This window comes from Trachinotus anak, unplaced genomic scaffold, assembly GCF_046630095.1.
Source record: "Trachinotus anak isolate AG129_WGS33_773 ecotype Australia unplaced genomic scaffold, CSIRO_AGI_Tana_v1 ptg000013l, whole genome shotgun sequence".
Taxonomy (NCBI): Eukaryota; Metazoa; Chordata; class Actinopteri; order Carangiformes; family Carangidae; genus Trachinotus; species Trachinotus anak.
In genome coordinates, this window is record NW_027273864.1 from 13,530,969 (window position 1) to 13,553,814 (window position 22,846).

At 41.5% G+C, this 22,846-nt stretch overlaps 2 protein-coding genes across 3 annotated transcripts; one reads left to right on the forward strand and one right to left on the reverse strand.

Moving 5' to 3' along the window:
• Positions 1-1,245: 1,245 nt before the first annotated feature.
• On the forward strand, positions 1,246-13,905 carry LOC139630380 (transmembrane protein 198-like). 2 transcript variants are annotated; one of them, XM_071493758.1, is made up of 5 exons: positions 1,246-1,549; positions 11,158-11,410; positions 11,613-12,188; positions 12,457-12,605; positions 12,772-13,905. In XM_071493758.1, the coding sequence occupies exons 2-5, from the start codon at positions 11,257-11,259 to the stop codon at positions 12,919-12,921; spliced, it is 1,029 nt and encodes a 342-aa protein (XP_071349859.1). In that variant the 5' UTR covers positions 1,246-1,549; positions 11,158-11,256; the 3' UTR covers positions 12,922-13,905. The 2 variants fall into 2 exon arrangements, with proteins under 2 accessions (XP_071349859.1, XP_071349860.1); XM_071493759.1 differs by having other exon boundaries at positions 1,247-1,549; positions 12,457-12,534.
• A 394-nt stretch (positions 13,906-14,299) lies between these two features.
• Positions 14,300-18,656, reverse strand: mmp19 (matrix metallopeptidase 19). The gene is made up of 9 exons (XM_071493757.1): positions 18,431-18,656; positions 18,174-18,259; positions 17,908-18,038; positions 16,686-16,898; positions 16,331-16,576; positions 15,918-16,043; positions 15,348-15,512; positions 15,130-15,257; positions 14,300-15,017 (listed from the first exon to the last, which is right to left on the reverse strand). The coding sequence occupies exons 1-9, from the start codon at positions 18,524-18,526 to the stop codon at positions 14,787-14,789; spliced, it is 1,422 nt and encodes a 473-aa protein (XP_071349858.1). The 5' UTR covers positions 18,527-18,656; the 3' UTR covers positions 14,300-14,786.
• Between the last annotated feature and the right edge of the window lie 4,190 nt (positions 18,657-22,846).

The following is a 22,846-nucleotide window of genomic DNA, read 5'->3' on the forward strand; positions in this document are numbered from 1 at the left end:
ACAAATTTGTTATTGAATGGCTTTTGCTCAGGATAAAGGGATTTTGGCTGCAGCACTTTTCCAGAAAATTAGATGTCATACAGTGTTTCAAGTGATTTACTTGTTGAACTAAAAGGCAACAAAGACAAAAAATGTCCAGCTGGAGGAGGCTAAATGCCAACCACAGACAACCTGTGTTCTTATTGGTTTAAGTGCTGTACAAAGCCATAGTAAATGTTTTATTAATAATTAATAAAGCCATTAATTACAACTTACAAACCCCTCTAAACCCCCTCTAAGAAAGTGGTACTATTATCGTTAACTGGCCTATACTGTGTTCTCTTATGTTATTAGGGGGAAAAGATAGTTTTATGTAAGTAATGTCACAAGGCTCTGTATAAATGGACTCCTGTCAGACAAAACTAACCCTCCTTTAATTGAATTTGTTTATTACTATTGCCGGATTAACCTGTTAAGGAGTCTCTGGGGGGAAAGAAATTACTTTAATACTGCAGCCTCCAAGTTGCTATTCAGTCCTGTGCAACCAGGCCTCCTGTGCTGAAACAACACTTAACATGTCTGGTTTGTGGTAATTTGATTAAACACAACTTTATTTAAGAATATTGTCCACGTGAGGACAATATAAAGTAAAACTAGAGCTTGACATAGGGCTGCTCCATAAGACAGTGGAGACAGAGCAGTCTGTGGCCTTTAGGGCCTGGGAAATCCAGCCTTGCCCCTGTGATGTAATTAGACTACCTTAAACAAGTTTTTCTGTGACTAATAAGTTAACACCCATAAAGAAGAAATTATATGAAATAACTTTCCAATAAAATTAACTAGATTTTGACACAGGGCTCCTCTTCAAAACTGTGGAGATCATATTCTACTTCAGAGGTGCAACATTTCAGACTAATTTCTGGTTAATCAAATAATGAAGACAACAATGGTAAAGCTTTCTGGGGCCCCAGAAGTTGCCCACTTTGCCCTGTGAGTGAGGCAGCCTTGTTAAACAGGGAGCTCAGGTAGCTGGGGGCCTCATCTGTCGCTGTGGCCCCTCACCCCTCACCCCTCCCTCCTGGATGGATGGAGGTGGGGGGGGGGGACTGCCTCGGAGCTGTGGGAGAGGAGAGAGAGGGGGAAAAAAAACTTTTTCTCCTTTGTGTTTTTTAAATGCCGTTTAGGAGAGGGGGGGGGGGGGGGGGCGTGTGGAGGGAGGATCGTTCAGATTTTCCAGAGACTTGTTGGAGTAGTTTGGTGAGGAGCCACAGACGGGAAGAGCCTGCACAGCGAGCTGAGCCCCGGGGTCTGAGGAGACACTGGGGACCGAGCAGCCTCTCCTCTCGGGCCAGAGACAGCAGTTTCGCGCTTTAAGGGCAGATTTGCATGAGGCGGGCAGAAGAAACCCGACGATGCCTTCACTGTCGCTATTGTGCGGCCCGTGATTGTGAGAAGAAGTTGGGAGAAAACCGGTTCTCCCCGGCTTTTGTGTTTGTGAATGGTGGTGGTGTTTTTCCTGTTTGACAGGCCGATAGTCAAGGTTACAGCTGCCGACCACGCAGGCTCATTGGTAAGTTTTTAAAACCACTTTTACTTAAAGGTAACCTTTATTTGTGTGTGTGTGTTGCAGATGTCAGCAGCCTAGTCTCCGTTTTAAAGCCTGAGATGTGGTTGTGTGTGTGTTATCCTGTGTCAGTGGGCGTTTGAAACTAAGTCCATGGAAACAATGGCTTCATGCTCATTGCAGATGTTGATTGATTATAGCTGAGCCAGTCCATCCCAGATGTTGCTGACTGATCGGAGCCAAACTCTACAGCTGGAAATGTTTGTAATAACACGTAGCTACTCAGGCTGCTCCAATGGCTGCTCCCCTTCTGAAGTATTTTGCACTTGAGGGACATAATGCAACTTATCCGTCAGCCTTTGAGGACAAAGGCGTAATGATCCAAGATAATAAAGGCTTTATTGGTGTGCACTGAGCCAGGCATTTACACCAAAATCCCCCAGCACTGCCCTTCAGTCAGCACCGGCTAACAAGGTGGGAAAAATAATGTGGATTTGTTTCCTTTAAATCTAGTTAATTGATCATCTAACTCCACAGGTTGTCTGACAGATGTGAACACTTGTGGGAACAGAACTTGTGTTTCCTCTTTCTTTTATATTTATGCATCCTCTCCATGCAGCCCACATAGTAACATCCTTCATCTTGTAAGGCAAACCTTTAATACCCCTTTAAGGCCGGCGTAGCGTGCAAAAAGCCCAGGCCCTGTGGTTCTGCTGTGTTATCCAGGGTGGGAGTGCCTCTTGGTTTTCCGAGCAGTGTGATGACAGCCTACAGGTCCTGTCTTTACTGGGGAGAGCAGTCTGTAGTTACAGCTCTTCAGTGCACCCCCCAATCTACTTGACCCGCTCTGTCTGCCTGCACCAGATGGTTTTGCCCCTTTGAAAAGGCGAGGAGGAAATCCTTCCCTGCCTTGGGAAAAGAGAAGGCAGGACAGGAGGCATGAAAAGCAGAGGCTGATGAAAGTTAGACTGCACGTGTTTTGTATGGCAGCTTATAATTAGCACAGAGATAAGGGTCTCGTTTTTATCTTGTCTTTGTTTGTGGGATATGCCAACACCACGCTGACTTCTCTTCACTTCAACAATTCACCGCTCAATATGACTTTTAAGAAAACTTAAAGCACTGAACCCTAAACTTGACTGGAAATACCTACCAGGAGAGTGTCATGGGGGGGACAGTTAAGAGCAGCTGACCCACACAGCAAAGCAGGAATTCCCATTTTATGAGGACAAGCTTTAATTTGAAGTTTGGGTAATTGCTGTGTTTGGATCTGCTTTCTTTTATAAACACAAGCTGTCTTTTTTTCTCCTAAGACAAGGTTTATTCTTTTAATTAAGGTACTGACTTGCTAGTCGGCCTTCTCTACATCTACTGTTCCAACCTTCACTGAGATGGTGGCATTGGTTAATTCTTTGTTTTGTAGTATGAATTAAAAATAAAATACACAATTCTTTCATTTAGTTTTCATCATAAAAGAAATCTCTTTGTCCACAGCTTACTTAAAGCCCATATTAGAAATCTGGGGATTTTCTAGTTTCTCTTTCAGCAACTTCACCGCTCTCTGTGGTTACTGTACTCTAAATTAAGATGTATTATATAGTGTATGTTCTTGAGAAATCAGTAGGAAACAACAACAGAATCGTGCACAATATGCTTCAGTTTCTTCTCTTTTTTTTGCTTGTGTCCCAAACAGATGTTATTTAAGATCGAGGCCATCGCAAATGCAAATGTGGTTTCGTAGTGACACTGTTGACTAATGATTATTTAGATGAGTTTATCTCAGAAGTCTTCAGGATTGTTTTGGCAGCACTCCAGCTCTGTACAGCCACGTTGCTCAGGCCTCATGCATCTGTATCTGTATCATGGACAAATCGATGTACTGATGAGTGATGAGCTTGTCATTAGAAATAGGAGCAGTATTAAGTAGTAAGGGAGAGCTGTACTGTAGAATCTGCACAAGACTCATTGCTGTGGTTAATCTAATAAGGAGACTGCTACGGTCTGTACTAGTGACTTTCCCTCTTAGGAAAGTGCATCAAGGGTGTACAGAAAGGCATAACACAAAGTACAATTTAAATAGTGCCAGATATTTTATGTCAAGTCCAATTTTAATTATATAGCACCAAATCCCAACAGAACCACATCCAGGATGGGTGGCCATCTGCCTCAGATGTCTTTGTAGTGGTGCAGAAAAAAATGTGTGTGACTTTTATTTTTATTTTTTGTATGTTATTACCTTTGCCCAGTACAGTCAGGAATATATTCTGAAAGAAACACAGAGGTCATTTTGAGTTTAAATAATGTGTCAAGTTACATTCCTGAATAGGGCTTTGATGAGGTAAAGGCTAAGGTACTACTTTAACCTACATTGTAGAGGCATACATTAACAAGCAACCTATCCAGAAACAGCCTCGCTCTAAGAACTGACATGAAGAACAACCTGAGTTTCCGTTGGATTCTGAGATGGAAGAATCTGGAGACTCCTGGGTGTAAGAAAAGTCCCATTGTCCCATAGAAACCACATAAAGAACTGACACCAGTCATTTTGAAACATACATCCATAGGCTACTTATAGCTCTTTAAACACTGGTTATAGTCATGACATGAGTGGGGTGTTGGGTTGGCTTGGAAAATGAAGGACATACATGATATTTTAGGCTGGTGAGATCGCTGTAGGAGGTACAATTATTGCAGACGGGAATTTGACAAAGATGGTTAAATGGCTGCTTTAAATGATAGAGCTGCAGTGGAAGAGCTGTAGACATATATAGGCACTGCACGGAGGTCTGAACCACGACTGTGTTCTTACTGCTCATGTGCCACTACAGCAAACCTATCTACAAATCATCATAATCATTAGCGTTTTATTTGATTTTACTGTGGCAGCTTGCATGAGCAGCTCAAGTTCTAAACAAAGTTATAATAAAGACTATGATAGTATTATGATACCCGACTGAAGTCACTCCAGCTTGTCCTCAAGGGAAGGCCAGAACATGCCTGGACATGAAAGGGCGTTGGTGTCGTGCTGAAGGACACTTCTGTAGGATTGGATGGGTACATTTAGGTTCTCCACACTAACCCGCTGTTCATCAGCAGCATACATTATCCCCTCCACAGTGCCATACTGTCGCTCTCACTGACATATGGACATCAGACCCCACCACACCGCCTACTAAATGCTGCTCTCCCCCACAAACCGTAATGGAGCGTTGTGGAACTGCCCCTCCTTACTGCACACACTGTACGCTCCTTCCTCTGCTGCTGGATCACAACTCCATCTTACTACAGCGTAGAGTGTTAACTGGGTGGACGGATATTAGTCCTTTGCATAGATTTTACTATGTTAATGACCATGTCTAGTTCTGACATACAGTATACACACATGCACCATTGACATGTGACTCTCTTCAAAGGGCTCCTTATTGTGTTTCTGCCCTTTTTTCATGCCTCTCTATAAGTAGCTCTGCAGTCTTAAGTTGAAAGGCCTATTGTTTAGACCAAAGTCAAGCAAGCATGAGATTGAGAGATTATGAGCAAAAATGTGTCAAATAGTACCAATAAAATGTTGCCACAACTGACCATTATTGGGGTCCAGAGCCAGAGGGCAAATGATTGGTGGTGAGAATATTTATAAACATGACTCCTTCTGGTATTGTCTCCAATTAGAGATAAGAGACCAAATATTGCAAAATAATGTGAATTTTCTTAACTCTGGGTAATGGCCAAGATCTGGGAACACCAGCTGTGCTTTGTGCAAAATTAAATGAAGTGGGTCAGCTTTGGAAGACATTTTTGTGTTTAAAATGAGACTCTGTGGTTACAAATATGTAGATTATGTTTGGTTCGAGAAAGATCCTTTGCACATAGCACACATTTTTGTGTCATATCTTGTCACACAGTTGCATTAAACTATGTGTAAATGCCTCATTTAGAAGTGTAGAAACTGCTTTGGGTTAAGCAGCTGATAACCAGAACAAGACACCCTGGCAAGACAGCTGACAGAGGAGAATAGACCTTAAGGGATAGTGGCATCTCAGGGCCACGCAGGGGAGAAGTCCCCTGCATTGAGTGGAAAGGCAGTGAGGACACATTGGAATCCAGCCACTCAAGCCACATTCAAAGGCTGTCAGAGACCTATGTGCATGTGGTGTAAATGCAAATGTATCCTATGATGTACACAGTCTGGGCTTTTTCAAAAAAAAACTAATTTGCTTATGCCACACACTCATGTGAGGTTTTGAAGCTAGGAGTTGGGTTGAGGGAACAGATATTCACTACAATGCCTTAGTTTTACTGCTGTATTTATTGTGTGTGTGTTTAGTTTTGCAGCAGTGAGGAAGTGTGAGCGCGGAAAGGCAAATCTGAATTAAAAAAAGAAAAGATCCAAACAGAGTTTAGAGCCCTCAGCCACTGCAAGTTAAAACAACAGGAATGTGACTAGTGTGGTACTCTTGTGACAGGAGACACAAGGGGCATGTAGAGTTCAGGGCCTCGGGATTTGTCAGTTATCACAAATTATGTAATATTATTGATTGCAAGTTCTGTGTAAACTTGATTTTCTGCTGTGTAAACTTGTTGATTTATTTATTTATTTATTTATTGGTGAATGATTTTGGTTTGAATATGGCTGCATGGATCTCAAACCCAGAATATATGAGTAAGAACAACAAAACCTCAGTAGTTAAAAAGTGTAAAATGACTGTCATGTGGCACTTTGTTCATTATGCAAGTTGTTACAGCACACCAACACAGAAGTAGCCGCCACGTACAAACACCCAGCTGAAATAGTCTCAACCACGCAAACAGGGGCACTTGGTGAGACAATGGCAAGTGTTATATGTAGATTAGCCTGTAAACCAGACAGATTACGAGCTTATTTTCTTCATACTGCGAGGTCTGCCTTTCCTGTTTCCATATGGACAACGTGCTTCTCTCAGATCCAGTTGTTTCCAGTCTTTCTAAGCCGTGTAGACACCTAGCTATCTGCCTCGTTTTCCCCCCTGGCAATACATTCTCAGTTGAAATGTGTTGTCAGTTGAAAAGAAGTTTCAGGTTTGATGATACAGCTCACTGGCCCTGTCTCTGCACCAGGCCACAAACACAAAGGTCAGTTCCTGCTGAAACCTGATGTTCCACTTCCTCATCTGGTCCTGAGCTTCCTGCTTTGGAGAGACAGGAAGCTCAGTAGTGGCCCTTATCATGTCTAATCCAGTGTGATACAGAGTTAAAGCAGATGGTGTGATTATAGAGGCCACGAGCTTAGATTTATTCATGTTTATACAGTATTATGCTTAGCACAATATGGCATCCATGTTTATAACACGCAGTGTTCAGACAGTCACAGTTCCAGTGGTCCTTGTTGTCCACACTTGATCAGTCTTTCGGCTGGTTGGGTGTGTTCAGCTGAAGGTGGCATGATTCATGGCTGCAACTGCAGAGCTCAGACCCTGGTGCATCTCACATTCCTGGTAGAGTCTTCCAAGTGAAGTTGTGAGACAGCCAAGCTGTAACGCTGCAGATTTTCAGCTGGCCCCGGCCGTCAAGTCAGAGGAGCACTTGCAGAATCTTTGGCTGTGATCACACATGCCCACCCCTTGATTAAACACTCCTATACTGGCTATGTGGGGAACTTGTAGTCGGCCCTGCCTGTTCCTGAGCAGCTGAGCACTCAAATCTGCACTGCTCAGCCCCCTGCAGTGTTTGTTCAGGGGGAGTATACTCCTGGGCAAGTTTTTGTTTCAAGAGCAACATAATATTCCAATGGCTCATCTGCAGCTGATACTTATTGTGTATTAACTCTCAGTTCCCATCTGTTGGCTCTTAAGTAAATGTAAGTGATACCTCTGGAGGCCATTATGTGTGTGTGTGTGTGTGTTTTGTTTTGTTTTTTAACCATTAAGGCTTTTGCTGAAACCCTTTCATTTGACACTTTTCAAGCCATGGTCAAGCTACTCCATGCTGGAAATGAAATTTTAAATCTTGGTTGGTTGGTCCCTTACTTTGGTCAAGACTGAAATATTTCAACAATTATTAAATGGATTTACATGAAATTTAGACATTCATGTCTGAATCCTACAGACTTTGGGGATTTTGGGACTTTTTGTCTCTTATACCACCATGAGGTTGATTTTAGGTTTTGTGTGAAATATTTTGACAACTTCTTGATGGATGGCCGTGAAACTTACTGACATTTACAGTCCCTGACAAGAATTGTAATTACTTTGTTGATCTTCTCACATTTCATCTACCACTTTAATCTAATTTTGAATTTGTCCAATTCATTGCTTCATGACCAAAACCTGAAAAAAAACAAAACAATTGACACTGCTACTAGCTTTAGCTGTAGTTTGTGTTTAATGCTCATTAGCTAATATTAGAATGCTAAGAGGCTAAACATAGATGGTGAACGCTGCAAAAGCTCAGCATGTTAGCATTGTCACTGTGATGCTAGCTGGAGCTAAGTGCAGCCTCGCAGGGCTGCTAGCATGGCTGTAGACTCCTAGTTTTGTTGACATGTATTGAATTTGTTGCCAGGCGATTTCAGCTTGTAGAAAACTTGGAAGTGCTGGGGGGACTTTGGGCCTTGAGAGAGCTCGGCCATTAAGATAGATAGTTCTGTTTCCAGTTAGGACCCCCTCCCTCCATCACTCACCAGCCCTCTGAAGGCAAATACTTGGCACCCCATCTTAAAGCAAACACTTGGGATCTACCGGTTTCCTTGGTGCTCTCAGCCATCTTTATGTGGTCTCCATTTTTGTCCCCCTGGTTTCCTCTGAGTGCCACTAGAGGTCACAGCATGGGCCTCACAGTCTTTGTTTTGCCCCATAATGGCTCTATTCTCCCACAGCAGCACAGACTTCCAAGCCTGCTAGACATAGGACACCATTGTGACTCATAGAGGTGGTAACATGAGGAAGATGCATAGAGGCATTAGAGTGTCCATAGGTGCACATGTAGAGTACAGTAAATTACGGTTGAAATGATGATGAAACATTCACTATTTTTCACACACCGCAGTGCCAGCGTTACTGGTAAAAAGTTGCTTCATTATTGTCTATTAGTGATGAAGAATTATTCACATGGTTTCATTCAATGCAATAAGCTGACCACAAAACATCCATTGAAAGTCCGGGTCCACTAGAGGCAAATAGAGAAAGTTGTGGTAAATTTTGTGAGTCTCAAATTACAGTACTTAGAATAAAAAGCTATAGTGTAATGTGATATGTCATCTATTTTATTATCGGCCCACAATTTAGAGAGAGTTGTATCCAAATTTGATTGAGCTGTATGTTACTGAGGTTGTGTAGATTTGGTAGTTAAATTAGCTTCACATACACAATAACGTACACATTTATCTGCTATCTTTGACTTTTATTCATGTCATATTGGACTAAGTTTGACTCCATGGTGAGCCATATCAGCTGAAGCTTGTTGGCTCATTTGAAATACATAGATGTCTTTCTAGAAGTACATGTTCCAGTTAAAAATTTTAACAGCTTCACAGAGTAACATTAACAAAACCTCCCCTTCTTCTCATGTGACTGACTCAATACCAACATGGGGAGGGGGATCACAGAAACGCCCAAACCAGGGGGAAACAAAAGCCCATAACAGTGAAGTTCCTGTCACTGCCCGTCCTTTTTTATCCTCTTATCCTGTTGGGGGTCACAGCAGGCTGGAGTCCGCACTTATTGGACAAGGAAGTCCAAAAACACACTGAAAATGAGAGTTTAACATGAATTTCTTAGAGAGAGATAGCGAGATGTAAACTCTCCACAGAAAGCGGCCATCATATTCAAACTCCTCTCGCTTTAAGGCAACAGTGTTAACAACTGACCCACTGTGCTGCCCAGACCTGTGTGTGTAGTTTTATCTTTTATATACAGTCTATGAGTTTTATATTATGCTGTAGTAGAGTTTGGTTTTTCATCTTGAATTGGCTGGAGTTGATTTGAAGATTATAGTCTAGATTGTATACAGAGAACATTTCAACAGCTGCTCATTTTTGTTAGAAAAGTAAGATTTTATATCGAGTTTACAAACTGTTTGTCACAAAGGGATGAAAATGACACATTCTGTTTGTGAATTTTCTTTATTTTAGTGTTTTTTTAATGAATAATATGATATCATGCACTTAATCTGCCAACTATTTTCGCAGTGAACAGAGTAATTGTTTTGTCTGCCTTGTTTATCTAATTATCAGTCTAACACAGAAAAACTTTCAATTTGCTGTCATGTATGGCAAAGAAAAGCATCAAATCCACACATTTAAGAACCTGCAACCAAAATATTTAAAACATTATTTTCTGTTAATCAACTAATCGTTTCAGCTCTAGTTCATATTTTTATCTTCAACTACATACGCATATCCACAAAGCAGTAATCGACACTGTAATGTAACAGACTCTAAACAAAAGTCTCCAGACTGTAATTGAACACACATTTCTTGTCTTTCAGCAAAGAAATGAGACATTGCAGTTGTCACTGATAGAAAACAGAAAGAGAGAGATAGATACTGAAAGAACTTTGAGTGACTTAAGAAGAAGAAAAGAAAACTTTCCAATGGGCTTTCATTTTTTCCAAGTAAAGTCACGCATAGGCAGGACACACAAATTACACAGCCCTGTGTCCTAGAAAAAAGCAGAAAAAAAAGTATGTCACATTTCCAGTGTTAGAGAGAAAATAGATTTCATGTGGGGACAGTTTCAGGTGAAGAAACAGAGGTGGCAGATCGACAGGAGAGGAAAAAGAATAATCTGGCAAGTAGCAAAGAGTAAAGGCAAGACCGAATGTTCCTGACTGTTTGTCTTGAGTAGAAAACGTGAGTTAGCTGTAATCGGATCTCAGCTGTGGTGAGATCATACACGAGGCCTGCCAGCAGCCTCACAAAGAGCAGTCCACCCATAAGCCTTGAGCCCCACTCCAGCCCTTTGGCTCTGCTCAGGCCGGCCAGCTTAAATATTACATGTAATTTTTCAAGAGTATGAGATGGTTTTCACAGGGTGGTAACATCTGCTGCTCTGCAGTAATTTTGGACATTGTGTGTCCACTAGTAAATATCATCAATTGAGTGTATGTTTGTATCTTCACAATAAATATAAACGAGAAAGTTATCAAATTACTCAGAGACAACACTGCTCAACTCTTTTCTCCTCACCATGTAATTCTGAAAGGACAGTTAAAACTAGATTATTTTAATTGTGTTAAAACTCATTACATGAAGCTAAATTGCTCTTGTCATGTGAGTGACTCTTCATGACTGTCAGTGTTGATGGCCCTGAATGTCTGAGGGGGAACAGAGCTGGATAGGGGACCTGGCATATAGTGGCTTATAGCTGGCTTATAGTGAGTGAATGAGCTGCTTGTGTGTATTCCCAGGCATACAGGGTTGCACTGAGTTGCGTAGTGTGGTGTGTTGAGTTTGTGACAGCTGCATGTACAGAGCAGAGAGGAGGAAGTCACAGTTGAACTGAAGATTTCACACTTCACCTTTACCCCTGGAGCCCTTGAGTTTTCTGTGTTGATCAGAATGAAACTGTTTTATGTTAAACTTGACTGAGGTTCTTTTTTTTTTATCTTTCCGTAGTTAATCAACATTCTCTCTTCTCTTACAGTCCCCAAACCTGCTCCGATGGACTTGAGATAACGTCACCAGAAGTTCTACCCTTGTCCCGAACTTCAGCCAGCCCCACAGCCTCCCACATTCAACCAGAATGGCAGATCCCACCGGGCTGAGCCCAGAAGGGGCAGGGGCGGGCATGACTGAGGTCAACGCCTGTAGCTTGGAGATAGAGAGGAAGTATGATGTCATCCCTGCCGTCATCTGCTCCATGTGTTGCCTGTTCGGCATCATCTACTGCTTCTTTGGTGAGGATCCCCGCCCCGTTACATCAAGCAAGCTGAAACATGGGATGACATAACACACAGTCAAAATGTCACTTACTCCTATTTTATACATATGCACCAATAGATGCACATTATGGTCGTGTAATGGGGTAATTGCTTTTTGTTCTATTCCTCCCAACTCTCAGTTCCTCATTGTAGATCTCTATGGTGTCTCCTCTTCCAGGTTACCGCTGTTTCAAGGCCGTCATGTTCCTGTCAGGCCTGATGTTCGGCTCCGTCATCATTTTCTTGCTGTGCCACAAGGAGCACGTGCTGGACACCCAGCTGAGCGTCGAGGCCAGTGCAGGAATCGGCCTCGGTATAGGCCTGCTGTGCGGTCTGGTCACTATGCTGGTGCGAAGTGTCGGCCTCTTCATGACTGGCCTGCTGCTGGGACTCCTCTTGGCTCTCGCCGCTTTGCTGGTCACTCACCAGTTCTACACTCCAACCACAGTCTGGGTGCCACTGGGTGCTCTTCTCGGAACAGGCATGCTGTTTGCTGTGCTGACACTGCAGTGGCAAAAGATCTTCACCATGCTCTCCACGGCTGTGTTCGGGGCAGCCATCATGACTGTGTGCGCTGATTACTTTGTGGAGATGCTGGCACTGGCCACACATGTGTATGAATGCTTGCGCCTCACACCCGGGCCACCTCTCTGCTGGTACAGCTGGGTCATCCTGGGCATCTGGCCCGCGCTCAGCCTCATAGGAGTCCTGGTCCAGTGGAAACTGACAGATGACAGCTTCTCACACACTGATGGTAAGGATAAAATATCATGACACTTTGACTCTGTGGGTTCTGTTGGGTCAGGGCGTAATATCTAAAGGCACCTTTCAAGCGATCACATGATTAATCACATCTATAATAAATTTGTGAATAGGTTTAAAATGTAAAAAGTAAAGGTTTTTACTTTAATCTTTCACTTACGTCCAGAATTGTACTTTTCACAGTGCAGGCCCAGATGTTTTAGTTAGGACTTTACCGATATACTTCATTTCGTGCTTTTGAATTTGCCTTCTCCTCTTAGTTGTTATCAGTCGGCGACAGAAGAGAGTCCAGCTGATGCGGATTCGAGAGAAGGACGCCAAGAAGCGACAGCAGGCAGGTGGGCAGGAAGGCACATACCGTCGTAAACCCACCCCAGTGAAACGTTACGCTGGGGACCTACTGGCACCGGTCAGTGTCACCCAACATGGCGTGTGCTGTAGTTGTAGATTATTGTTATGCTTACCAGCAAGACCAGAATACTGAAAAAAAAACACAGGCTTGTTTCTAGGTTTTTTCAAGTTGAGACCATTTTTGTGTACCTCACTCATCTCTTCCTGTGTTGTTCTTCCCACAGAGCTACCTGCAAAGTCTGCGGGACAGACAGATGGGCACAGGCACTTCCCTTAGCAGCCTGGGCACTGCCAACCACACCATGATTGACTTGGACTACGACACCGGCTCCACTGCGCCCCTCACAGCTACAACCCCAGTCGTCAGGGTCTGAGCAACACAGAGATAACAGAGAAGAGACTACTTAATGCTCTCTGGTTCTTAAACAGCGTCTCCCTAATGTAGAGTAGGACCTTTAAACTGCTCCAATCAGCGTAGGGTTTTAATCGCCCTGAAACTGATTTCGACCAAGGCTGGATTTTCTCCTATCAGCTTGTCAGTTCTGGGTGTTGGTGAAAGAGAATGCTGCTTTTTGGGGAGAGCCCAGAAATGTCAAGCTCCTGCTTGGTGACTGCTACAACCACTACAACCACTGTGTTTCTCAGAGAAACACTTAAAAAAAGATACTAACAAAGTAAAGTGAGGTCCTTCATTTCCTTTCATCGTGTATTAAATACATCACAGCAAGTACGAGCCTCAAAACAGATGTTTTTCTGTTTTGGTAGTGAATATGACAAAGCCCTTTGTTTCAAATTACATGTACTGTACTTAAAAAGTTAGTCATTGCCATGAAGTGTTGTGTTCTTATCTGTCTTACTGTTTAACTGCGTTGTCATAGGATTTTGGATTTTGTATTTGTATTTTTTGGCTGGTGCATGGTTCATGGTGAGAACATGTAGATGGATACATGGCCATGAGTATGTAAGTGAAGAAAAAACTAAATGATTCAAATGAAATAAACCGTTTGTATTTAAAAGCTCTTTGCATGAGCATGTTTGGTAGCAGCACTCTAATAATTCTGTCACCTTTTTTGTTTTTGCAGTGTAGCTCCTGTCAGATTACAGTAGGTGAAGAATTTAGACTGTTGCTTATGGAGTAAAAGTTTTATAATTTATTTTATATAATGACCAAGTACCTGGTAGTGTTGAAAAAAGGACAAAAAAACAAAGCATGTTTGATGTTAATTTGTAGATTTTTAAATAATTATCCACTTTGTTGTTTGCATATTTTGCAGGGGCAATGAACTTGTTACCTGAATCTGTACATACCTGTTGATAGAAATTTCAAAGATAAATAAATGTGTTTGATACAAAAAAAAGTTTTTTACTCATCACTTGAGTCAGATCAGTTGCACTGTTTGTCTCTTCGGGCTCTTAGCAACACTGGCGCCATTACTGGCCAGATTTTTCATAGGCAATAAAGAGGTCATGGGGAGGATTTCCTACTCTGCAATTGGTTGAGGTTGCCATGGCGCTTCCAAAGTTTTTTTTTGCAGACAAACACAATGCAGGACAGACTGGCCTTTCATCATAGCAAACATGAAATAGTTTTCTATCCTTTTTGTGGGAATATTGAGCCACTTTTCTGGCGACAGGGCACTGAATCAGAAAGACAGTTTTACTGTTGACATTATGTTTTGTTTAATGTTACAAAATGTAAAAAAAAAACAAGACGCAGATCCACGCCACATGATTTCTCACAGACCAGTGTGATACATGAGATAATGGTGTAAGTGTTTAGTAACAATGAAGGGCACGAAACATACCTAAGGAGTTGATTCAACAAAACGTTAAAGTCTGAAAAGAAAAGTGCACACTCCCATCGTCATATTACATCTTACTGAAAGTATTAAGACATAATCTAACACATATGTTAGAGAGAAAAACAAAAGGCCTCCCTTGATTTCTCCCTGAGATCATAGCTCAGCTTACATAATTCTCACAGTCACAAAAACACATTTGTGCTCAAGAAGTAAGCCTCACAACAATCAGCCTGCTTCGGAGGCAAGGAGTAGCTTGGTTGTTATCAGATCCAGTGAAATAATATCAATCCCACAGTAATATTTTTTTTTTCATGTTAGATGATATTTCACAATTGATCACTGCTGTTGAGGTTGCATGGTTGTCAATGCCCTTGGAGTGGAACCCGCACCCCTACTGCCGACCTCTTAGTGCTTGCTGCCCCCTGATGGTGGCACACCTAGCATCGCATCCAGCGCTCCTTCTTGCTCAGTGGATATCCTTTGTCCACTCTCAGCAGCTCGTTCACCCGCCAGTACTCGTCTCCTTTGAAGAAGAAGATCTTGCCATTGGTCCAGGTGAGGGCGGCATCCGGACTGGATGGCACTCCAGTGAAGAGCATGGAGAGGGGTTTGGGGTAGATACTTAAGTCATTGTACTGTAGTTCATCCCACTGCCAGTGCTCTGACCCCTAAACAGACAGACAGAAAAGAGATGGAATAAAAGAAAAGAGGATTTCTGCAAGAAGAAGTATGAATATTGATCCAGTTACATGAGAAATTACTACCGCTCCTTATAAATACCTTAATAAAGACCAACTTTTTGTTCCTCTCCAGGTACAGGGCTGCATCAATATTAGAAGGGATCCGTTTCACCTGTTTGGGGTAACCATAGTCCAGCAGGAACCTGGTGTACCTCCACACTTTATTTCCTGTGACCAGATACCATCCAATATAAGTCCTGGACACACAGCTGGAGAACTGAAAGTAGTATTAGCAGTAGTACTGGGAAACAACTTTACCTTTAAGAAAGTAGGTCTTGTTGGTTCTTTGTGAGTACACAGCAGCATTCAGGTTTCCAGGCAGTCCCCTCCACAGCCTGTCAATTTTTATTGGGGTGTTGTGTCCCAGATCAGAGATTGTCCACACGTAATCACCGCTGAAGGCAAAGGTTTTCCTCCAAGGACCTGATTGAACATACACACAGTGACACACCCTGATACTTCTAAAGCCTGTCATCAAAATGGTCAACAAATCACCGCTGCGAAAATTTGATTTTTATGATGATTCATCAGTGCAAATTGTCCAGCTCTTCCTCTTCTTTTGGTCTGAAAGACCTGCCACCTCTCAGTGTTCCCTTTGGAGCTTCACTGGTGGTTCTCTCGTGCTACTTTGAAAACTGACATATCAAAATGTTCAGATCTGTATTGTAGCTTACAAATTGCCTCTAATTTTATTATTACACTATTTTGTCTACCCAGTTTAAATCCAGCGTGTTTACGTGCTGTGGTCTAAGGTCAAGTCAAACTATGGTGCAGGCAGGTAGGGTTTCTCCCTGTAATTACTTTAACAACAGCTGATCTGTAACTTACCCAACATGATGGCATCCAGTGTGGCAGTGCAGGGGTCAGGAATGCTCTCAGTATCATGGCTGCTTTCTGTGGGAAATGGACCGTCTGTCGTTGTTGGACCAGCAAAAGTGCTGGTGATGCGTTTGCCTATAAAACAGAGAGAGGATAGAAGTTTTAGGACGAATGTATGCTTTCCTTATTTTGACACTTAAAAGCTACAAGATTTAGCTTTTTGAGGAGCTTCAGCATACCACTTGTTATTATATCTGAAGGTCAACAGTTGCATACACGGACATCAATAAAGTGGGAGCTTGAGTCACAAGTGCTGATGCATGCAAATTCACACACACTAACACAATACCATCAATATCAGAATGATAGTTCTGCCCCAGTCTCGTCGCCATCATGTTACTGGGACTTCTTGACACACTCACCGTATAACGCCTGGATGCCACTCACGTCATCTGAATGCAGCCTGAAGTTGGCACGGTAACCAGAGTAGACCGGTGCCATCAGAGCACTTCTGAATTGAGAGTGACCCAGGCCGAGGGCGTGGCCAATTTCATGGGCAGCCACAATACGCAGATTAGTACCATAATATGTTCCCTCTGTCCAGAACTCATCCTCATCAAAATGAACAATACCAGATTCTGGTGACTCAGCATGGGCCAGTACGTGACCTGCAGGTGGTACAAATAAACAATTCATGTTTGCGTTTCAGGGGCTAAGTGACAGTCAAAGTCTGTGTTCAATAGTGAAAGAATACCTATATTTGTAGGGAAAACTCACCACGGCCATCAAACGGGACAGAGCAATAACCATCTTTCTTATGGAAGGAGATCCTTATGTCTGCTCTGCCGTAGTCGACCTCTCTGAAGGTCAAAGCAGCCACATCACTCCAGTAGTTGAAGGCAGCACGGATGGCTGCCCTGACCTCTGACTTCTTCATGTCAGGTGTGTAGTTGTAGATGCGGTAGGTCAGACTCCTCTTTCTCCAACGACCTGAAAGAGAGGTATCATTTTTTTTTAAGTCACCACAACAAAACTGTCAGCCTCACCAAAACATACGTTTTCAAGTCTACACCAAGTAAAAATAGAATGTGACCAGATAACAGGAATAAATATTGGTGTTCCCTGACAAAGAACTGATTTTTCAGGTGTATGCATTGAAGGTCTCCCTGCTTTTTTTCAATGCTATACTGTACATCTATCATCAGTGTAATCATAAATAGAAAAGACTGATCATTAAGCACAGATCTCTGATTTTTACAGAATGGGTTTGAAAATAACATTATCTCCAGTGGTACTATCAAAAAATAAACATTCCAAACAAATGCAAATGACCACTCATGTTGTGCAGTTTTTGCTGGTATGAAAGTACATTATTATTTTCTAACTAATTAGTCATAATGGCTCCACATAAAGTGCTAATATATCAGGTCTCTGTGTCTGTCAGCTTGTTTTGGAGCTCCTCTGACGCTTAGTGCCTGGGCATTGATTTATGTCGCTTTAAGCAGTTTATCAGGTCAGTAAATGATTTACCAACCCTGTCTCCTAGATATTATCTTATATACAACTAATTTTCAGCACCAGGTGTGTTTTGAAGGAAACAAAAAAAAAAGAGACTGATTACATTTTCTGTTAATTTAATGAGAATTCATTTATCTATTGCAAGATGCAAACATGTTCACAGGCAACATATTTCATTTTTTTCCCACCAAAGTATCTCCACTTGTGGAACAATATCGACTTGTAGTGAAAATAATATTATTAAACTTGTTATGGTTATGTTTAGGCACAGCTCTTGGTTAAGGTTAAGGAATGAGTGTGGTCTGGTTTAATTCAGAAAAAGTTTACAGTGACTTAAGACATTATGTGGTTATTTACATTTGACCATAACCACAATCTTTCTCTAAAGATGTTTTTTTTTAAAGCCACATTTAGTTAATTTTAAGTTAATAAAGTGAAATATAAATGTTATAACCACTGATGTTCAGACTTTGCAGCTCACCCATCACTCTGTATTTGTGAAACTTCTTGTTGAAGGGGTCCTCCATGCCACAGCGCGGCTGTCTCATAACATCTAGGGTTGCTTCATCTAATTCTCCAGTAGGTGGCAGATCATTCACCCTCTGGAAGACCCTGGAAAAAAGTAGGTGATTGAAAATCTGCAAACAGACCTCACAAAAAGACAACCCACATCCTCCTCTACTGTGTCCGGGAGTGTTATGGCTCACTACCTGTGTTGCCCCTTGAAAGGGCAATTATCTATGTTACCTAAGAGCGTCAATGATCTCCTCCAGGTAATTAGGGTCCTGTGGATCAGCAGGCTCATTCAGGTAGCCATATTGCCTCAAATAAGCCTGCAAATGTACAAGCAAACAATAAAGGTGTCATCTACTTGAAAAAATACTGTAGTCCATCTTAATTAGCACAAACAGGAGAGACCATGTCTGTATATACATCTGTGCAGGTTAGATAAGTCAAAAGAATCTAAATGTTCAAACAGATGACAAAATAAACTATCATCCTACCTTTGCTTCATCTAATTCTGTCCATTGCACCACTGCACATAGTGCTCCATTGAGGTTGAGCCCTAGAAGCAGCACCAGCAGCCCTGTGTAGTCCATATTCAAGTTTTCATCCACAGTTTCCGTCCCAAATATCTAGGGCAGATGCTTTAAAGCTGGAGAAGTGCTCGGCAGAGTCCCACAGCAGACTCTGTTTGTTCTGTGAGCGCTCCAGCAGTTTTTAACTCAGCCCGGCGCATGAGTCAGACCTGTGGCTACGATGATCCACCTCTGAAGAATGAGGATTACAAGAGCTGCCAGCTGACCTACAGCCAACATGTCTGCTGTTAAATTGTACAGCTGTTCAGAGGGGACGAGGAGCTCCAGCGGTAGTCTACACACTTAACCGATTTATAGAGTCAACAGGCTGCAGTGTACAGTAGTTCAGTTCAGTTCAGCTTTTTACAGACTGCTGAACAGAGGGCGCGCCCCCTGAACAATCACTACGACATTCCTATATTATTCCTTGAGGATTATGGACTTTTGTTGATCCCCTGCTTTCAATACAGCAGTGTGTGTCCTATGTATCACACTTCAATTATGAGCCTAAACCACAGGAGGTGCCTCACCCTCCATCCCCACATTCCTGTCATCCGCATACACATCCCAACGGGGACAAATATTTATGTTTACAACTCCAGCACAAAGTGATCCATTATTGGACCCATCCCTGCTGACAGGTAACCAGGAAGAGCTCAGGAATAGGTTTGGTATACTGTTACATGTTGTCAATAACAATAGTTCATGTTATTTGGGGATTTTTGAGATTGACTAATATATATTTTTTTTATTGTTTTGAGTACAACCAAAGAAAATATAAGTTTAAGGCTGTTTCAATTCCAAACAAAAAGATCATCCCTTGTGACAGCGACTTGACAACTAAATCTAAGCTTTTCTGATGACTTTATTTCCATCACCACTGTTCACAAAAATCAGTGAAACACATCAATGCTTTCAAATATTAGCTCACAAACAAACTATAATTATTAAAGCTGCATTTATCAATACTTAAGAGTTTTCACTATTCCTAAAAAGTCAATAAGTCGCTCACAGGAAACCCACAGAGAACAATAACCTAAACTCTCACGTTTTTGTTTTGGTTTTACAAAAGCTCACAAATTTACTGTATGCTTTGAGAGCTCTATTTTTCTTAGGAGTTGGCAGAGACTCAAACAGTGCTGGAAGGAGAACAGATAAGGAACCTAAATTCAGTAGGTGGCCAGAAACATGATTCCACTGATAATGTTGTTCTGTGTCTGCTGGAACTGTTTTGCTAACATGTTAGCGATAGCATAAGGTGATAATATGTCAGGGCTGTGGTTTTGTCAGCTTTTTCTTCTTCTGCCCCTAAAGAGACCAACGATTTGTCAACGGGGCTTTAAGTCAACTTATTGAATTCTGATTGGAAATATACATCATATGGTCACAAAACTAGAAAAGGAGCTTTAAGCATGGTATATTTCATTTTGATTCTGGTAGATAAGGAACCCGAAAACTGTCAAGTACAAGATACATGTTTATACACATAGTGATGTCTGTGCAATTCGTGTATTATATACCCTTCTATTTTCAAATGATTCATTGAAGTGTAGGGAAGCTTTCTGTTGATCTGTCTATCTTTCCATTTTGGTTGTGGCCATGTCAGCCAAATTCAATTCCTGCTAGATTTAGATCATCTAAGGACTGCTGCAGTGTCATATTTGCGATCATTTAGATATGATTGCAGTTGTGTAGATTTTAGTCAAGTAGACTTAGTGTAGACTTGATGTTGCTTGACAACATTTAAGTCTATATAAATAATAAATATTCATGGATGACAAAAGCTTGATGTAGTCTCACTCTGACTGAGTATTTGTACCCATATTCTTGCAAAGTTTAGGACGGTTGTGTATGAAATGGGTATAAATGTTACAGAAGCATTAGCTGGTGAAACAGCTGGTCTCAAGATGTCAGTGCATGGTTAGCATTATACAGCCTCAGAGGTACAACACGGACTCAAACCTGGGACAACACACTAGCACTAAAAGCTTGCCTTTGTATGACAACTGAAGAACTTACATCCAAATTTTCCGGGAGGAAAGAGAAATAACTTCATCTACTGTCTATAATAATGTGATATGACCCACCCAAACTCAGAGCCTGAAAAGGTGACTGTAGAAAATTTCCATGCAACAGAAGGTGTTAATGGGACCTAGCATTTATTTGCACATTAGTGTTAAGAATTACTCATGCAGACAAGTAGGCAAAGCTGTTTCCTTTATACTCCTTGTTCCTTTCATCATTTTCACATAAAATCCTCTAACAAGCATATTCTACCTCCATCCACATGCTGCACATTCTTCACTGTATCACAACTTACTGCAGAGTGAAAACAAATGAAAGCTGTTGTGCACTGGTTTGCATTTACCACCAATGTGACACAATTCTCTGTACTTGCTGAGCAGACCAGTGAAACTAGTCAGAGTCAGCTTCATCTGTTTCCTGTCACTGATATGGCAGAATTATTATTACTGACAATGAGAGGAAAGGAACAGAAAGGAGGAACAAGCATGATGTGGGAGTACAGTATATGTTTAGGAAAGGTCTGATGAAACTTGCTGTATCTAAAACAAACACGGGAGCATTACATCATATATATATCTGATCTAAGTATTGGCAAATAGAGCATGTAAAAATTTGGTTTATATAGTGATGTGATTTCTTAAGTCTCATCTGACTAAAGCAAACGGATATTTGTCATTTTGCTGTTGACTTTACTTCCCTTCTCTTTCTGTCATTTCTCCTCAGTCTTGGTGAGTAGTGCATGGTTGTACTCATACCAGCATCATGGCTTTGTTTCTGAAACCACCATAATACATTTATTCTCACAGCCCGGGCCAACTGCAGCACTCTATAAATGTGCTGTTCTGCATCTGTTCGACGCAATTCTGCTTACCACAGTTTTAGTCACTTATGAGTCAGAGACAGATCAGAAAGAAAAGTTTATAACAAACGTGCCAAAAAAACCTTCCCACTAGGTCAGTCTGCATGAGATACTGATAAACAAATGAGTCCCACATTTATTGTGTATGGAAACTACTGAAATATACCAGGTTTTATCTCATAAAAAACAGCGGCAACCAGAAAAAATTGTGGAAGAACATCCATATCACTTTAATCCTATTCAGGTCAAAAGGCCGTGTACTCATCGTCATGACAACACCTTAACTCCCAGTTCATTAGTTCATTAAGAAATCACACAAATCGCTGTATTTAATCCACAATAATGATCTGTATAATGGTGCAAATGTAGTTTTGGACTAACAACTACTCAAATTCCTGTAGATATGACTACATAGTTTTCTGTTCTTTAAATAATAGTCTGTCCTGACATGACACCTCATCTTCTACATTAAATTGTCCATCATCAATTTCCCCTGTCACCTTCCTGCCAGCTGCAGCATCTTTTTTCAGCAAGCTTTCTGAGTCAGTCCATATCCTGTTTCCTCTGTTACCACATTTAAGAATCTCTACGTAAAAACAGCATAAGATAAGTGGAAACTTTCAGGAGTTTTACAGTTTAAATTAACTTTGGGGCCATAGACAAAATAACAAATCCAGGATATGACCCATGATTGTCGTACCATAATGTCATAACTGTTAATAATACATTTCAGACAGGAAAAATCTTTGAAGTTGAAACTTGATTTCTGCATAATTAATACAATATGGTGAAAAAGCTTTAATCTTACATGAATTATTTGAGATTTCTTAGCTGGTCTCAACTGCCGAGGAACATGAGACAACAGGCCCCACAGCACAGACATGTATAGACCTCCCCCAGCCCTTCTACATAGGAGCAGGACACCCAGACTCAAAAAGACATAAAAGGACTGGTCATGTATGGTTGTTTTGTGTCACTTTGTGAACATCTTGTGTCTTTTTAAAGGAATTTTGCAAATCTTTGCAGGGGTTTGATTTACTTTCCAACAAGAAATTCTAACAGGCACTGAAAACAGAGGTTCTGGCCCAGGGGTCCCCTCATCCCTTGAGCCCCTGGGTAGTTATCCATCAGGGTCCTCAACAAATTATTGCATTCTGTCTTTGACAGCTACTGAATTTTAAAATATGAAATAATGCATGAAAATCAGGATATGATTAAGTCATGTTTAACTTTTTTTTTACAATGCTACTAACAGTGTCAGCCACTGCCTGTTACAAGCTAACAAACAGCATAAACAAATAAATGATGCTAACTGTTATAATACGTCCAGTTGCTGATTTTGGTGCACAATACACTCCTCGAAAACTCCTGAGTTTGGTTCTGACTGAGGCTCTAACATGTGGTTAAGTCCCTCCGATGTTTTCACCTCTAGCTGTCTTGATACGTGCTGTTGTTTC

Bases quoted from the DNA above. Each gene is read 5' to 3' on its own strand.
- LOC139630380 (XM_071493758.1), top strand. From the start codon at position 11,257: ATGGCAGATCCCACCGGGCTGAGCCCAGAAGGGGCAGGGGCGGGCATG. The intron at 11,411-11,612 runs GTGAGGATCCCC...CTCCTCTTCCAG, and splicing joins CATCATCTACTGCTTCTTTG to GTTACCGCTGTTTCAAGGCC. The intron at 12,606-12,771 runs GTCAGTGTCACC...TTCTTCCCACAG, and splicing joins CTGGGGACCTACTGGCACCG to AGCTACCTGCAAAGTCTGCG.
- mmp19 (XM_071493757.1), bottom strand. From the start codon at position 18,526: ATGGACTACACAGGGCTGCTGGTGCTGCTTCTAGGGCTCAACCTCAAT. The intron at 18,260-18,430 runs GTAGGATGATAG...GTACATTTGCAG, and splicing joins CAGAATTAGATGAAGCAAAG to GCTTATTTGAGGCAATATGG. The intron at 16,044-16,330 runs GTGAGTGTGTCA...TCTGTTTTATAG, and splicing joins TGGCATCCAGGCGTTATACG to GCAAACGCATCACCAGCACT.